Source organism: Delphinapterus leucas, chromosome X (assembly GCF_059928025.1).
Source record: "Delphinapterus leucas isolate spDelLeu-1000000601 "Yukka" chromosome X, BTC_Dleu_Yukka2, whole genome shotgun sequence".
NCBI classification, from domain to species: domain Eukaryota; kingdom Metazoa; phylum Chordata; class Mammalia; order Artiodactyla; family Monodontidae; genus Delphinapterus; species Delphinapterus leucas.
The window spans coordinates 15970901-15987654 of record NC_143150.1 but is presented as its reverse complement, the minus strand read 5'-3'; the positions used below and the strand labels follow the sequence as shown (position 1 = coordinate 15987654).

Genomic DNA, 16754 nt, shown 5'->3' with positions numbered 1-16754 from the left:
GCCCTTCCTTTCCAGAGACATCTCCAGCCTGAGGAAGGTACCGGAGAGATAAAGGAGGGAGCAGAGGCTTGGAAAGAAGGTTGGACCTTCCACCCATCGTTCGTTCATTCATTCATTCACTCACCACACACGCACTAGACACCAGACCCTGTACTAGGAACTCGGGCTAACCAGAGCCAGCGCCTCTCCTAGTGAAATCGTAACGAAACAAGCCAAAGACTCGTTTCCTACGCGGAGGAGGAGCCTCCGGGCGAAGGAGGGGCGCCTTTCTCTCGCACTGAAACCTGTCCCGCCCGCCCTGTCCACTCCCCCAAGATGGCGGCCGCCCCGACGCCTACTCCGGCGCCGGCCGAGGGGGAACCTTCCCACGCCTTCGGGCTACCGCCTCGTCCCGGCCCTCCCGGCCCACCGGGGACCCAGCGGAGTCAAACGGCCCCGAGGCGCCTCGCCAGGAAGTCCCAGCTGGGCATCACCGCCCGGCAGCAGAGCTGACCCCCCGAGCCCCGCCCCCAGAGCTGACCCCCCGAGCCCCGCCCCCGAGCCCCGCCCCCCGAGCCCCACGCCGCCTGCCCGCGTCGGCGCCTGTTGACGCCACTGGGGGCGTGTCTGCGGGACCCGCGACGTCGCGACGCGTCAACAATGGCGACTGCGTCAACAATGGCGGCTGCGTCAGCGTGAGCGGGCCTCCGTTGTCAAGGGGTTTCCAGACGTTGTGGCGGGACCCGCCGTCGTCTTAGAATCGGCCGCCGGGGAGCACAGAGCACCTTGTGCCCGCTCCCGCCGCGTGGTGGATCGAGCGGCGGTGTCAAGATCCAGCGGGGCGAGCTAGGTGGGCGGCTGGGCCGGGAGCAACGGCGCCTGCGCGCGGTGGGCGGGGGGCGGTGCGGCTGGCGAGCGGCCCTGACTTCCCGGGGGCTGCTGGGGCGCCGCGGGGAGGCGGGCGGGGGGGCGCGAGCTGAGCACGGCCAGCCTCCCTTTCTCTGTTCCCCTCCAGCGTCACTTCGGCCTCTTCGCTCTCCCGGACACTGCACCTGGGCTAAGTCGGCAACATGAGCGGCAACAACTTGGATGAGAACGACGAGTTTGATGAGCAGTTGCGAATGCAAAAATTGTACGGAGCCATTGAGGACGGCGACACCGAGAAAGGTCCCGGTGGAGAAAACGATTCTTTCCAGCAGCAGCCGACTGACACCCCATACGAGTGGGACCTGGACAAGAAGGCTTGGTTCCCCAAGGTAAAAGTCGCACGGGCGCCGATGCGCAGCGGGCCCGCCTGGCCAGCCTCGCGGGGCGCTCCTTTCACGTTTTCTTTGCTGAGGTCCTGGGTTAGAGCCCCTCTGGATAGTGACGCTTCTTTTTGTTGTGTCTGTAGCAGAACCGACGTGTAAAGGAACGGAAATCTTTAGGGAGATGGCTTCAGTGTAATTTAATTATTAAGCCTTTTCCATGCCTAATAAATTTTATCTATGAAGGTTACAGTTGGTGACTGCTTTTTATTGCAAAGAGGAAAAACACCAAGAGCAAATTCAGTCGATGTTAATCTCACGTACTCTCAATCTTACTTATCCTAGGAATTCAGATGTTTAGCTGATGTGCTATGTGCAAAATTCAGCTTCTTGATTTGAAAAATTGATAATTCTTTGCTGATTGAACTTTGCACCTCTTTTTACTTTCCTACTAAATTTTGTCCCTAGACACGTATGTTTGAACCATATTACCACGGGAATATGACAACAGGTGCACAGAATATGGATGGAAAAGATCTGAGCATATTTATTTAGAGTACTTGGAAATTGTGAGGTATTCTATTTTAGCTTGAAAGTAAAATGACTGATGTTAAGCTTGGCTCGAAACTTTTTGGTCAAAGTACCCTGTTAATCAAAGTCTCACGGTATGGGTGGAAAAAAAGGATACTTATCACACACTAATAGACTTGCAAGCCAGTAATACAAACTGTGTCTCCATTGTGTAATTTGAGTGTGATTTTTTAATTATTTATTTCACCTTTTTTCTTTCCCACTTTGTATTTGTGTGTATGTTCCAATCCCTCTGAATTGTTAAACTTCCTATTTCACTTGGCTGCTGGTGGTGCCAGCTAGAGTGTATATTTGGTTTCTTCAGCCTTCGGAGTACTTTAACAATCGTCTGATAATGGATTAATTTGTGGCTCTATCTTTTTATGTTATGGAAGCCCATACCTCTTCAAACTTCAAGTTTTAAATTTTCCTCATTCCAGTGTGTGCCTTTCATTGATTGGTATGAAGATATAACTATATTTCTTTTGTTGTGCAATTGTGTTTTTTCCCTGAGAGCCAGGAGGATAGATGTGAGTTGGGATTTGTTCTTGATTTGTTCTGACATTAAATGATAATGTGATTTAATTAGTGACGGTGTTAAAATAGCATTTAATTTTATAATTGTTAGCCCCATTCTTTACACACCAAATCAGAGTTCTCCTCTTTGTGCTCTCTGCCTACAGGTATTTAAATATTTAGAGTACATATACTTTTGTTCCTCCATATGGTAAAAGAAAATTTGATCCTGTTGTTAGATTGTTAGTTGACTGTCGGTTTTTATTCTGTTTATTGTTATCTGATACTTCCTTTGTTATATTTATTTGTAGCCTTAGTCAGGTAGACTGCCGAGATAGTAATTTACAAATGAAACAACTAGAAAAGGTGCCAACTTAAAATGCCTTTAATAGTATCTCAGACTTTTGTGCTGATAATCCAAGTACCCATGTCTTAATTTTTCATTATTTTGTGTGCAGTTTTCTATATAAGGTGACTGCTCTTGCATTTACACAGAAACACTTGTATGTTAAGTTGTATAACTGAATATGCTGTTATTTAACACTGTAAACTTTTTGCGTGAGGAAATCATTTTTGAATTTATGTATGTGTGCTGAATTTCTTGTTTAGATCACTGAAGATTTTATTGCTACATATCAGGCCAGTTATGGCTTTTCTAACGATGGTGCGTCTAGTTCTACTGCGAATGTCCAAGATGTCAGTGCTAGGACTGCAGAGGAACCTCCGCAAAGAAAATCCCCCGAACTCAGTGATACCAAAAAGAGGGGAGAAAAGAGAAAGGGTGAATCAGGCAAGTGGATTTAGCTTTCAAACAGGAGTGTAAAAATTAAAAATATGAGTGTGTGTGTGTATATATAGTTACTTTTTGGAGAATTATAAAATAGCTTTGACAGAATCATAAGATGGGTTTTTAAAATATTATTATTTGGGTTCATATGTTGGCTCTCTCACTAACCTGTGGGCATCCAGTGGGCTCTTTCAATTCAGTTCAGTTCTCAGTTTCTTCCTTTGCAAAATAGAGTTGTCATTAGGAGATTATCTAAAGTTCTGTTTGTAAGGTGATTTTCTTTTTTTGTACTTTTTGAGTTTAATTAAACTCAAGAAGTCAATTTTGCCTCAGCTTGGCCAGGTCTAACACAGTAGATTGGAGTCAGAAGCAACTTACGCCAAGGCCTAAAGTCAGTGCAAGGGTGAGGTTTTTTAAAGGTAGTATCAGATTCATAAAGAACCAAGATAAACTAGCCATCTTTTTTCAGACTGGGCTCTGAAATTACTTGTCCAAAGATCCAAATACTTTGAAAGCTGGACAGTGATTTGATTTAATCCGTCTTGTTCTAAGGGTGAGAAAAAGTTTCTAGAAGTTTTGAGAAACTGCCACACTGTCAGGATTTCATAATGGGACTCTTACCTTTTCTGGCATGTGTTTTATTTATTTATTCGATTTTGATTTTTAGGATGGTTTCATGTTGAAGAAGGCAGAAACACAAATGTGTATGTTTCTGGTATGTATACCTTTTTAACCACGTTTAGAGTAGAAAATATTTGATTTTGAGATTTTTCACAAAGTGATTTTTAGTTTTCAGTTTCTCTAAATTCTGTTTTGTATCGTTGTGTCATTATTTGTTCAGCCATTTACGTGAGTGAGGAATATGTTGTTTTTTTATGAAACTGAGAAAAATTAAGTGTATGTAACTTTGTGTGCCATCCTTTCTGTCTGCTTTAGGTAACTCACAGCTGTTTGCCCCTTCAGATTCATTGATACAAGGCCTAAGCAAAGCATGATTTTAATGTATATTTGAATACATTAAAACATGACATTTCCTCACGTCTATAGATGTGAGATTTTTACATACTTTTAGAAAATCAAAATTGCACTCATCCAAGTTATGGATTTCGAATTGGTAGAATCCCTAAGTAATGCTCACCTTTGTTTTAGATGCCTTTATAATTTTTTTCCCCCTAACGTCACAGGTTTGCCTCCAGATATTACAGTGGATGAATTTATACAGCTCATGTCCAAGTTTGGCATTATTATGAGAGATCCTCAAACAGAAGAATTTAAGGTCAAGCTTTACAAAGATAATCAAGGAAATCTTAAAGGAGATGGACTTTGCTGTTATTTGAAGGTTAGTTATGTGGTCAAGTAAGTTTCTCCTATCTCCGTTTCTTTTTTTTTTTTTTTTCATTTTCCTATCTCCATTTTTAACTCAGGAACCAGGGCTATAATTTTGTATAAATGATAACCAAGAGTGAGAGCTATTCAAAACAGGATGTGAAGAAAACTTGTTTCATGTTGCGCTTGTGTGTATCCCATTGGTAAGGTTATTCACTTGCTCTTGTAAGAAAATATGTTATCAGGTCAAGGTATTATGTAAGTCATATGACTGAGGTACTTCTCTTGTCTTAAAAAAATTCTTGCTGCAAAGATCTCTTTAGGAGTGTATGCATATAATCAATGCAGAACACATTCTAAAAATCCACAGAGAAAAGAAAGCCAGTAACATTTTATTTGCCCATTGGAATGAATTAGACCAGGGTTTGGCAAACTTCAGCCTACTGCCTGTCTTTGTAAATGAAGTTTTATTGTAACCAGGCCACATTGATTCATTCACGCATTTGTCTGTACCTCCTTTCGCATTTCAGCAGCAGAGCTGAGTGGTTGCAGCACAGACCACAGGGCCCACACAGCCTGAAATATTTACTCACTAGCCCTTTACAAAAGTTTTCTGACCCTGAATTAGACCATAAAGGTGATAATTTATGCTTACTGCTTCGAAATATATTTTGAATGAGAGAGAAGAGAGAGTGGTATTAACAGACATTTGCAGAACTTTATTTATTCATGATACCATAAATGGCATGGGGGGAAGCTCAGTGCCAAAGGCAGCCATCATTTTTGGAACACCTGTCCCCTTAGGAGCATGTGTTATGCATTGCTGCACGGCACAAAAGAAATGGGCACAATGATGGCGTGTACATGTGTCATGGAACCTGAAAATAATTACAAAGCAAAATCAAAGTGATGAAACAACAGTACCAACATCACAAGTGTGTTGCAAGTGTACAACATTTCAGTGTAATTAGAGGGCGGGTGAGATTAAGTTGACAAGGTTTGGGGGAGATAGGTTTTTGACCTGGTTCTTGAACATCATGAGATCACACGTGAGTACGACCATTATAGGAAGATATTTATGTAATTTTCAAATGTAAGGAGATTGAATGCTTTATAAGTTCTTCAAGGATTACTAAAAATCTGTGAACAGATTCTTAGGGGGGTTGATTGGGTTGTAAAATTTTGAAGAGAAAAATGGGGTTTTGACAAACTTGATATGTCAAATTTATAACCCATAAAAATGCAAGATTGCCAAACCAGTAAATTGAGTTCCAGAAGAATATAGTTAATTGTTCCAGGATCCATATTTGATTGCGTGGCTGAGTTCAGTTGTCCTTTTGAGTTCTCCTCAGGTCCTCAGATCTTTGAATCTGTGTAGAGCTGACAATTGCCCCCTTTGTATAGGACCCAGAATCCACAAGTGTGTGTAATGTTCAAGCTATCAGATAAGCATCTTGTTCCCAGTATATCACAGACCTACATTTTAATTGGTGAACACAAAAGATTAAAGGCTGACTATGCTATTCCCAGTTTCTTGAGTCATCTAGTCTTTTAAGTAGGAAACTTTTAGAATTTTAAAACTGGAATGCACCTTGGAAATCACACAGGTCCATTTACCTCATTGTATAGAGGAGAAATTGAGATTCCAGGAGGCAAAAATACTATTCCAGTAATGGCAGAACTTATTGAGTACCTACTGTATGCCAGTGACTATCCTTTATGTGCCTTGTTTCATTTAAATTTGTCAAGAACCCTGCAAAGAAGGCATTTCCATTCCCATTTTACAGATGAAGAAATTGGGGCTCAGGGAGCTTGAATAACTTGCCTAGGTTCACATAACTGGTTGGGGACAGCTATGTCTTAAGTACACATTTTCCGATACGTGTTCTGTAGTTCTTTTTTCCCATGTAGGTAGTTACATTTAAATCTTTATTTTATGTATAGTCATCATTCATCTAAAACACTCCTGCTGAAGTTTCATTTCAGTGTGTAACTGACTGACTGTAACTTGCTTTCCCTTTACAAAGAGAGAATCTGTGGATCTTGCATTAAAACTTTTGGATGACGATGAAATTAGAGGCTACAAATTACATGTGGAGGTGGCAAAGTTTCAACTGAAAGGGGAATATGACGCCTCAAAGAAGAAAAAGAAGTGCAAAGACTACAAGAAAAAGCTGTCTATGCAACAAAAGTTTGTGTTGTTTTTTTTCCATTTTGAAAGATTTTGTATAAATATCCTAGAGTATACTTTTGGTAATAACAACCTAGTTTTTTTTCTTAACGTCTTTATTGGAGTATAATTTCTTTACAATGGTGTGTTAGTTTCTGCAGTATAACAAAGTGAATCAGCTATACATACACATATATCCCCATATCCCCCCCCTCTTGCGTCTCCCTCCCACCCTCCCGATAACCACCTAGTTTTGTTCCATCAAGTATGCCTACAGATTATTTTTAAAGAATTTTATTTGCTATACACCTGAAACTAACACAACACTGTAAATCAACTATCCTCCAATATTAAATAAAAATTAAAAAAATTTTCATTAGCTTATCGGAAACCCTCAGTAATCTGCGAAATAGGATGATTTGACGGTGGTGGTGGTTTTGTTTTCTGGGGTATTCATTTTTAATATAACATGGGCTTAAATGAAATAAGAAAGCTATCTCTACAGAAAATGTTGAACATCAGATTAAGTAAGATGGTGTAGGTTTATATACTGGAGCCATTAGTTCATTTTTCATGTGGCTAGAATCAGCTACACCAGGAGCTAAATTTTTACATACAGGTTTGTTAGTAGGAGTTAGAAATTAGAAATGATAGGTTTTATCATTTTATCATGTACTGTGTGGTTTGTGTGTAGTATATACAAGTCATCAAGTTTCTATTATTCCCTTTATTTAATGTCTTTTGAAATATGCTGGTTTTAAGAAATGAGTCAAAATGATAAGTACTTTTATCAGAGTGAATTCTAATAACACTTCTAACACTATGCTTAAACTAATGATAAAATGATCAAAGAAGCATTTAGTTCTGATGTCTATAGTTTTTACAGGAATCGTTAAAATAGATACCTAAAATTTTTATAAACAAATCAGTAAGATTTTAAGATAGTAACAAAGAGTGAGTAGTTTTACGTATTTCAATGCAGTTTGTTCTTTATAATCGTAAAATACCTAAAAACCAATACAATTTGAACATTTTCTTGACCTCAGTGTCTCTTCCTAGATAGTCATAGATACTAAATAATTAGCAATTTTTCAGAAGTCTCATTGGAATGTTTGTAACCAGCCAGCAGTTCTGAAAAATATATATATATTCTGGGGATTTCAGATACTGGGTCCATCTTTCACCTGCCCATTATTTTGATTCAGAAAGTTGTAACGGAGCTGTGACTAAAATACACATTGTTGTTTTAGAATCAGATAATTATCACTATTTAAGTGCTCGATAAAGGATTATTTAACTGCTCATTTTTTTTTTCGCTCTGACAAGTCTGAAACAAAATTCACAGCTTCTTGTTCCTGCTTTGTCGCATTAGGCAGTTGGATTGGAGACCTGAGAAAAGAGCTGGCCCGTCCCGACTGCGCCACGAGCGAGTTGTCATCATCAGAAATATGTTTCATCCTATAGATTTTGAGGTAGGAAGCAGTGTTCTTACTGATAGAAACAGATATGCTTTCTTTCAAGGGAGCCCAAAGTTTGCCTCACCCCATCTTTCTCATGTCACATCCTGCACGTTCATCTAGTCTTCAGGATCGGAAGATGATACCAAGAATCAACTGAAGGTTTCAGATTTTCCCAGGTTTAACCCAGCGTTCTTTTAATCGTATCGCAGGTAAACTTGTCTAATACCTGTACCGTGGCCCCAAACAGCAGCTACTTGGTATGGGAAATGATTAAAAATATAAACTTTAAAAGATTTATGGGAGTCGCTTGTGGATTTTGAGTGCAGTTCAACATTGCAGGCTGATTTTGGTGGGGAGGACCAGTTTCACACTTGGAATTGAAAACTTCACTTTAGTGCTAAAAGTTTGATCTTTAAAAAACCTTAGGTTAATGAAATACAGCCCCTGACATTTGAGTAGCGAAGGTTGTTTTTTTAGGACCTAATCTTTACAAAACTCTTTAGTGGCTATTAAGAGGACTTCGTAATAATTGGTGTCCATGTAAGATTCTAGGAACAGCAAATAAAAGTGAATAAAGGAGGAAGAGCTACTAGAGAGGTTTAAGGAATATTAATTGCCATCAGGGTACCTTGTGTTACGTTCTGCCTCTTGTCCTTATCTCTGTGTTTTGGCCTAGACCGATGGGATCGTTCATGGAAGAAGAATTCTTTATTCTCTGCCTGACTTCTGAAATTAATGATAACAAATTACACATAAGAAAAAAATGTTCATAATGTAAAATTTCAGATGGTTTACAAATGATCTAGTTGCGCCCAAGGCCCACTCTTGTTCCTTTTGTGCAGCTAAGCAGATTTAGAGTGACAGTGTCATTTACCCCCCTTAGAGAGGGCACCAGAATTGTCTGTTGGACTCCATCTCTGCAGGTAGTGATGTGATAGGGTTTACCATGCCCCTGTGGAGTCTGTGTCTTTTGAGGTCATTGGGAAGATACCTGTGGACTATTTATACTGTTTGGTGTCTCTTCTGACTAGAATCCTGAAGCGTCTTGAAATACGGCAGAGCTGCTTTAGACCTGCAGTGATAATGAAACATGTTTCAAAAATACACATATATACATGCACACTAGATGCTTTTTGAAATGCTATCCCTGCCAGGTGGGACTTTGAAAGGCATGCATAGATGGATCATGGTGTCTATAGTCTACTGGGTACAACTCCAGAATTTCCTGTGATTCACCTACATTTTGTTTCCCTGGTAGATAATTGGTTTTTTAATTAGGTGACCTATTACTTTCTGTGACTTGAGATCCTTGATTCACAACATTCCATACTCGTAACACTTGGGCATGAATATAAATGCAAACTTAATTCATGAAGTATCTGGGCCCTGTGCAAGTTGAAGTGTATTGTGCAATTGCCTTTACGTGTTTCCGCCTCCTGCCTTTGCTCGTTGAGACCCTAATTTAAGTCTAGCTATCACCCTGGGCACACTTAATTTTTCCTAGCTTAACAAATATTCTTTCCTCCAAAAAGCCGCATTTAGTCTTCCTTGACTTCCCACGAATTTCCTCCAGTGGATATTTTTAAAGATAAAAGTTTCATGCTTGTAAATTCTTGATAGCTTAAAGAAAAAAAACCTTTATTGGTTTAATATAAACTTTGGAGTTATAGAACCTTTATATTAACCCTGTTTTATTTTATTCATAGCATTTATTATTATCTGAAATAACTGGATCTTCTCCATTAGAATGTGAGCTCCATGAAAGCTGGGGCTCTTGTCTACCTGGTTTGCTATTATATGCCTGGTGCTTAGAATCATGATTGGCACATAGTAGGCCCTCAGTATTTATAGGAAGAAAAAGTGAGAGAATGATTGAATGAAACCCTTTTTACTCACAAGGCAGAGTGTTTTCATCCACTCAAGGAAGAAAACATTTTCTCTTTAGCATCTTTGCAAATGAAGGAAAGTTTTCAGACGGCTGCACCACAGGGGCTGGGAGCACAGAGATGGGCTTCAGAGTTCACGGGCAGAGAAACCCTTGATGCTGTCCTTGTTTGCCCATCTGACTGGTCTTGTGTGGTCTGACGAGTTTGATGAGAGCCTGTCAGAAGTCTTGATTTTTTGCTCAGTGTCTCATGGGCCTGAATGTAAAAGTGCATCACTGTAGCAGACTGTCCAGTATGCTAGACTCTAGCCACATGTGGTTAAATTTAAATTAACTGAAGTGAAATAAAATGAAAATTTAATTCCTCAGGTGTATTAGCCACGTGTGGCTAGTAGCTACCATATTGGATAATGGAGTATTCACTTCTGTGAACACAGAAAGTTCTGTTGGGCAACGCTGGTGTAGACATTATATAACTCTGGATAGAGGTGTTCAACTGGAAAACTGCTTTCATTGGACGTTTTTGGGGAGTGTTTGATTTGTCCAGAGATTCCATATGAATCCAAAGAACAGATCAGCATTGAGGTTTGTAGTAGAAGACAAAAACTGAATTGTCAGGTAACCGGGGTGTCAGAAAGAAATCAGATTTTGTGGGGTGGAATACAGGCACACCTTGTTTCACTGTGCTTCGCTTAATTGCGCTTTGCAGATACTGCTTTTTTTTATTTTTTACAAATTGAAGTTTTTGTAGCAACCCTGCATGGAGCAAGTCTGTCAGTGCCATTTTTCCAATAGCATTTGCTCACTTCATTTCTCTGTGTCACTTTTCTGGTAATTGTCCCAGTAGTTTAAACATTTTCATTATTATTATATTTGTTATGGTGATTTGTGATCAGTGATCTTTATTACTGTGACAACTCGCTGAAGGCTCAGATGATGGTTAGCATTTTTTAGCAAAGTATTTCTTAATTAAGGCATGTCTTTTTTAAATACAATGCTATCGCACACTTAATAGACTACAGTATAGTGTAAACATAGCAGGAAAAACAAAAAATTTCATGTGACTTGCTTTACTGTAATATTTGCTTTATTGCGCTGGTCTGGAACCGAACATGCAGTATCTCTGAGGTATACCTGTATATGTTTATTCCAGACAATTGACTAGTGTTAGAACCAAAATACCTAGAAGTACCCTTTGGTATCAGGGTGAACAGTGAAGGCTAATATTTTAAATGTAACTTTAAGGGGTTTTCAGTATTTAATTCAAAGCCTTGTTTAAAAAATTCATGCCTGGCAAATTTGAATACCAAGAGGTGAAGAACCAAAACTCAGATGCAAAGGTAGGTTTCTCATTGTGTATACTAGCGCTGTCCAATAGAGGTATAATGTGAGCCACATGTGTAATTTAAATTTTTCTAGCAGCCACAATACAAAAACAACATGAAACGGGGTAAATTAATTTTAATGGTGAATTTTATCTAACCCAATATATCCACAGTATTATAATTTCGACATGTAACATAAAAATGTTAATAAGCTATGTTACATTGAAGTTTTTTCCCCCTTTGGTACTAAATTTTCAAAATCTGGTGTTTATTTCACACCTGCAGCACACCTCAATTTGGACTAGCCACATTTCAAGTGCTCGGTAGCCATGTGTGGTTAGTGGCTACTATCTTGGACAGTGTAGGTTTAGCTTGGAAAAGAATGAGAAATACGGTTTATTTCTGGGAAAACAAAACACCACCCTGGAAAAACATTATAAGTGTTGACTGCGGAAAGTTTCAGCGTTTCAGTCTGAGTTTAGTCTCAGGTCTGTTGCTTGCAAAGTGTTGTCTTTAGAAAATTTTCATGCTTAGCTAGGTTAAAGATATTTTTCCCAGGGGAGAGTGTTATTATCTTTAAGCCTCATGATACTATATAACAGTGAAGATATGTTTGTTTTTCAAGCTGGTAAACATGAAAACAGAGGTCTGGGAAGTCCTTGGCTGAAATTTGATACTCTTGTAGGAAAGGCACTGAGACTTTGATAAAGAAATAAAAATGGTAATTCACCCCTCCCCCTACAGTGGAATCATGCTTAAATTTGTTAAATATTTTGAAACAGTTATTGTTTGTTTTTAATATAACCCTGATTTCCCTTGGTAGATAAAATGGAGTTATTAGGAACAGTTTATCAAACTCTGAAAAAGCTTTTATTGACTGTTCATTGCGTGAAAGACTGCACCGTGTTCTGTAAGGTATTCAAAATTCAGTCAAAGGAGATTCCTGCCTGCGGAAAGCTCACAGTCTGATAGGAGCTACCCCCACACATATACCCCCGTAAAAGCCACCATATGACTTTACCACCGGAGCACATGGAGTTTACGCTCCATCCCCATTCCTCTCAGGCCTGAGAATTTTCTATAAAGCAAATCGGCACATTCTCCACAGTTAGATCTTAGAAGTGGGAGAAATCCAGGGTCCTGCCAGCTGTGCTCTTAGAAGCTTCAGATTTATAGGATTTGATAGCTTTTATTTTAAATTTGATTTCAGTAACTGCCTACCATTGTTTATTTTTGCCTTTTGACAAAACTTTAGGAAGGAGAAGCCACTTGCCATGTTTTGCTGTTCTCTTTAGTTGGTGAGGAACATACAAACCTGTGAGATAGACAAATTCATGTTTCCTAAAAAGTGTAAGTCTGCTTCATTAGAAATTTGTAGGTAGGATATCCTCGTTTATATTTGTATGTAGTTGAAATTCAAGTTGATGATGTAACTTTTTTATGAGCCTTTTTCATGCATTGGGACTCGGAGGCAAGATGAACAGGAACCCTTATGGGGGAGGTTTACGCTGTGAGTTAAAATAGAATCGTGGAAGCACAAAGAATAATCTTAAAACACTTAGTCAATGAAAGGGATATATGTCTCCCCGTTACAACATTTCTGTAAATAGGAATCTATGCAAAACACAAAATAAAGTTTCCTCATCGGTACAGTCACCGTGATGCCGGTGAAGAACATAGGAATTAGCAGTCTCTGACTTAATATGTGCCACAGGACTTCACCTGCTTCAGCTGCTGTTATTTGTGATTTCCAGCGACACTGCCCTTCCCTCTCCTTTGCCACTGCACACCCCTAGTGCTGTGTACCATACTTGCCCATTCCCCATCTTAAAGCAGGGCAGACCTGTAGTAGTAGCAGCAGCTGTGGTAGTCTAACTTCATTTTTAACTTTGATTTTTTTTAATTTTGTAGAGTGCAGACAAACAACTAACCTTAAGCAAAACCTTTTTTTATTTATTGGTTCGTCAAAGTAAGAAATTTGATTCTCAGGGTTTATACTTAAAGAAGGGGGCAAGCCCATTTTAATCAAGTGTGTTTTTGCAGGATGATCCACTGGTGCTGAACGAGATCAGAGAAGACCTTCGGGTGGAATGTTCGAAGTTTGGACAGGTTAGGAGGCTCCTCCTCTTTGATGTAAGTTCATGGCTTGGACAAATGATTTCTAAAGCAATTTTCTTCCATTTTAATAAGTTACTACCAAATATCAGTATGCCTCCAAATTTTACATAAATGTTTTTATGTAGTAGGTCTGCTGTCTAGTGGTAGTCATCTGTAAGCAGTATTAGATAGCATAATTAGATGAACGTGGATTACAAGCGAAGGCTTTGATAGACGTGATATCCCTTGGTTATTTTCCTTTATCATCACTCTAGAGTTTATGATCAGGTGAAAAAAAGTATAAGAGACATGTATGAGACCTTATGGTTCCCTATTTGGCCACATCTCCCCCTCTTTCTGAATTATTTCTTCTTCCATATTTGGAGAAGAAAAATCAAGAAAAATACTCTCCTGTATGTTCCCCTTTTCACCTTTTTTTTACATCCAGAATCAACACATAATAATTAAAAGAGTCACCATTTATCGATTGCATACTACAGCTACTTTGCATGTTATCTCACTAAGTCCTCCAAATCCTCTGAGGTAGGTAGGTGCTATTTCACCCATTTTATTTAGTTAGCCATTTTACAGATGAGGACGTTTCGAGATTGAGCACCTTGCCCAAGGCCATTCAGCTGGTAAGGGGCAGAGCCAGGATTTAATCCCAGGGCTGTTCAACTTCAGAGTCCACATTCTTAACAGCCATACCGTTCTGCATCTCGTTACACGGTGTTATCAGCAGGAACATTTCCAAGGATATCATGCTTGGTTTTTGCTAGACAATGTTAAGCTGAAGAAGCAGCTAGCTGTGTGTTACTGGCTGCAGTAAAAAGGAAGAAAGACTTCATACGTAAAATCTTTAGCTCAAATGACCAGAAGGAACACTACTTCCTTACTTTGTCAGATGTATACGTTTTACTTTAAATGTTCTCGTTCATTCCTTCTTTTTCTTCCTTGTCTTTCTAGAGACACCCTGATGGTGTGGCCTCTGTGTCCTTTAGGGATCCGGAGGAGGCTGATTATTGTATTCAGACCCTCAATGGAAGGTGGTTTGGTGGCCGTCAAATCACTGCCCAAGTGTGGGATGGGACTACAGATTATCAGGTGAGTTCCGCAACTGTCAAGGGCACATGAGTTGTTTCATTACCAACAAATACTGATCTAGCAGTTTTTCACATAAGTTTTAAGTTCTGTTTAACAGTACTTCTTTTAAATAATCCTTTATATTCAGAGTACAGAAAGAAAAATGTTTCAGTCTTTCAGTTTATAAGTCTGAAATCAGTTTATAAGTCTTGAGGCTTGCTCAGGATAGCAATAAGAGAAGAACAAATTAAAGCGCTTCTCTTCCTTTCTGTCTTGTAAAGTACAGACAGTTCAATTATTAACTTTTTAATTGACGAGACATTTCTGCAGTGCTGTGGTATTAGGCGTTCATTTAAATGATCTTAAGGTCAACTCTAGTAAATCAAGATGTAAAGTGTTGGAAACTGAAGATAGGGAATTGCTTTAATTTCCTAAAAGTGATACCTTATAAAATCAGAGTACTTTCGGCGATATTAGAAATGTTCAGAGACGCTGTTACTTCTTTTGGCCTAAAACATATTTTAACGGCACTTTCCACGTGTACACAGGTGGAGGAGACCACGAGAGAAAGGGAGGAAAGGCTGAGAGGATGGGAGGTTTTCCTCAACACTCCCGAAGCCAACAGAGGCCTTCAGCGTTCAGATTCCGTCTGGGCTCCAGAAAGGGTGGGGCCTTCTAGAGTTAGGCATTTTTCAGAGCACCCTTGCATATCTCAAACGAATGTTCAAGAAGCCGCAACTGAAATGGCATTTGAAGAACCTATAGATGAAAAGAAGTTTGAAAAAACAGAAGATGGGGGAGAAGTTGAAGAAGCTGCTTCTGAAAAAGATGCTAAAGAAAGTGGCCCTGAAAAAGAGGCTGAAAAAGGCTGTCCCCAAAAAGAATCTGAAGAGAGCTGCCTCAAAAGAGAGTTTGAGGAAGGCTGTCCCAAAAGAGCACGTGAAGAAGACTTCCCCGACAGAGAGTCCGGAGAACGCAGCCCCGAGAAAGAGCATGAAGAGGGTAGTCCTAAAAAAGAGTCGAAAGAGAATGGTGCAGAAAGAGAGCCCAAAAAGAAGAGACTCAGAACAGATCCTGATGAGAACAGCCTTGAGCAGGAGCCTGAGGAGGAGGCCAGCCCCCAGAAGGCGGCTGAAGATGGCAGCTCAGAACACGGGTCTGAAGAGTGCTCGGAAAAGCAGTTTGAAGACGACTCCGAAAAAGAGTTAGAAGAAAACGGCCTTGAGAAAGGTTTTGAGGAAGGGGGCTCTGAGAAGGAACTTAATGAAAACATTCTTGAGAAAGAGGTAGAAGAAAATAACTCTGAAAAATCAGAATTCGAAGATGACAGCTCTGGGAAAATGTTTGATGAAGAAGGCTCTGAGAAGGAGTTTGATGAAGAGTCAGAAGAGAAGGAAGAAGAGGAAGATGTGTACGAAAAAGTATTTGACGATGAGTCGGATGAAAAAGAGGACAAAGAAGTTGCAGAAGAAAAGGGGCTGGAAGATGTGGTTGAAAAGGACAAAGACGACGATGCAGATGAAAAGGTGTTTGAAGATTCAGATGGAAAAGAAGATGAGGAAGATGCAGATGTAAAGGAAGATGAAGACACAGATGAAAAGATGTTCGAAGATGATGATTCCAACGAGAAGTTGTTTGATGACGATGCCAGTGACAATTTGTTTGAAGATTCCGATGAGAGAGGGACTGTGGGTGATTCAGGGAATGTTAAGGAGGAAGGGCCCCTGTCCACAGGCAGCAGCTTTGTCCTCAGTAGTGATGACGACGACGAAGACGATGATGACGTTTAATCCCTTAAACTTGCTTTGTAGGGTGATTCCTCCATCTCCGTTTTGCCTCTGCTCCAGGGTAATTACTAGTAGTGTTACATGAACGTGTGCATAGAGGTAGGATGCCCTCAGATCAATGCAGTGAAGTGTTCATGATTATCTGTACTGGCCGATTTTAAATATACGTGAACAAGTCAACTGGATTCTTGTCTTTTGTCATATTTGTTAAGTGCATGCAGAATAATATTTTTTAAAGTATTCTGATTGAAGTTTGTGATATTCAGAAATTAAAAATAAGTTGTTAATATGCAGAAAGAGAAAATTAGACCTGAGTTAAATTGCATTGTTCATTCTTGCTATTGCTTTATTCATACTAAAGTTTGGTTTCTCTGAGGACCTGAAAAATCCCTGTAGGAGTCTCCTTGCTTCAGCTTGTGATGTTACCACTGATGTCCCCATTTCCCCTCTCTACCCAGAACATGTTACTAAAACTTATGAAGTAAAGAACACTTCGGAGTTTTCCCCTGCCCGGTCCTCGCA

General features: G+C 39.8%; 1 protein-coding gene across 2 annotated transcripts; it reads left to right on the top strand.

Annotated features, from left to right (window-relative positions):
- The first annotated feature begins 608 nt into the window (after positions 1-608).
- On the top strand, positions 609-16417 carry HTATSF1 (HIV-1 Tat specific factor 1). Of its 2 annotated transcripts, XM_022554275.2 has the most exons (10): positions 610-829; positions 995-1235; positions 2922-3102; positions 3767-3814; positions 4284-4438; positions 6453-6616; positions 7968-8067; positions 13309-13398; positions 14329-14466; positions 14994-16417. In XM_022554275.2, the coding sequence occupies exons 2-10, from the start codon at positions 1050-1052 to the stop codon at positions 16233-16235; spliced, it is 2304 nt and encodes a 767-aa protein (XP_022409983.2). In that variant the 5' UTR covers positions 610-829; positions 995-1049; the 3' UTR covers positions 16236-16417. The 2 variants fall into 2 exon arrangements, with proteins under 2 accessions (XP_089760184.1, XP_022409983.2); XM_089904058.1 differs by lacking the exon at positions 3767-3814 and having other exon boundaries at positions 609-829.
- The last annotated feature ends 337 nt before the right edge of the window (positions 16418-16754 follow it).

Bases quoted from the DNA above. Each gene is read 5' to 3' on its own strand.
- HTATSF1 (XM_022554275.2), top strand. From the start codon at position 1,050: ATGAGCGGCAACAACTTGGATGAGAACGACGAGTTTGATGAGCAGTTG. The intron at 3,103-3,766 runs GCAAGTGGATTT...TTTGATTTTTAG, and splicing joins AAAGAGAAAGGGTGAATCAG to GATGGTTTCATGTTGAAGAA. The intron at 3,815-4,283 runs GTATGTATACCT...CTAACGTCACAG, and splicing joins CACAAATGTGTATGTTTCTG to GTTTGCCTCCAGATATTACA.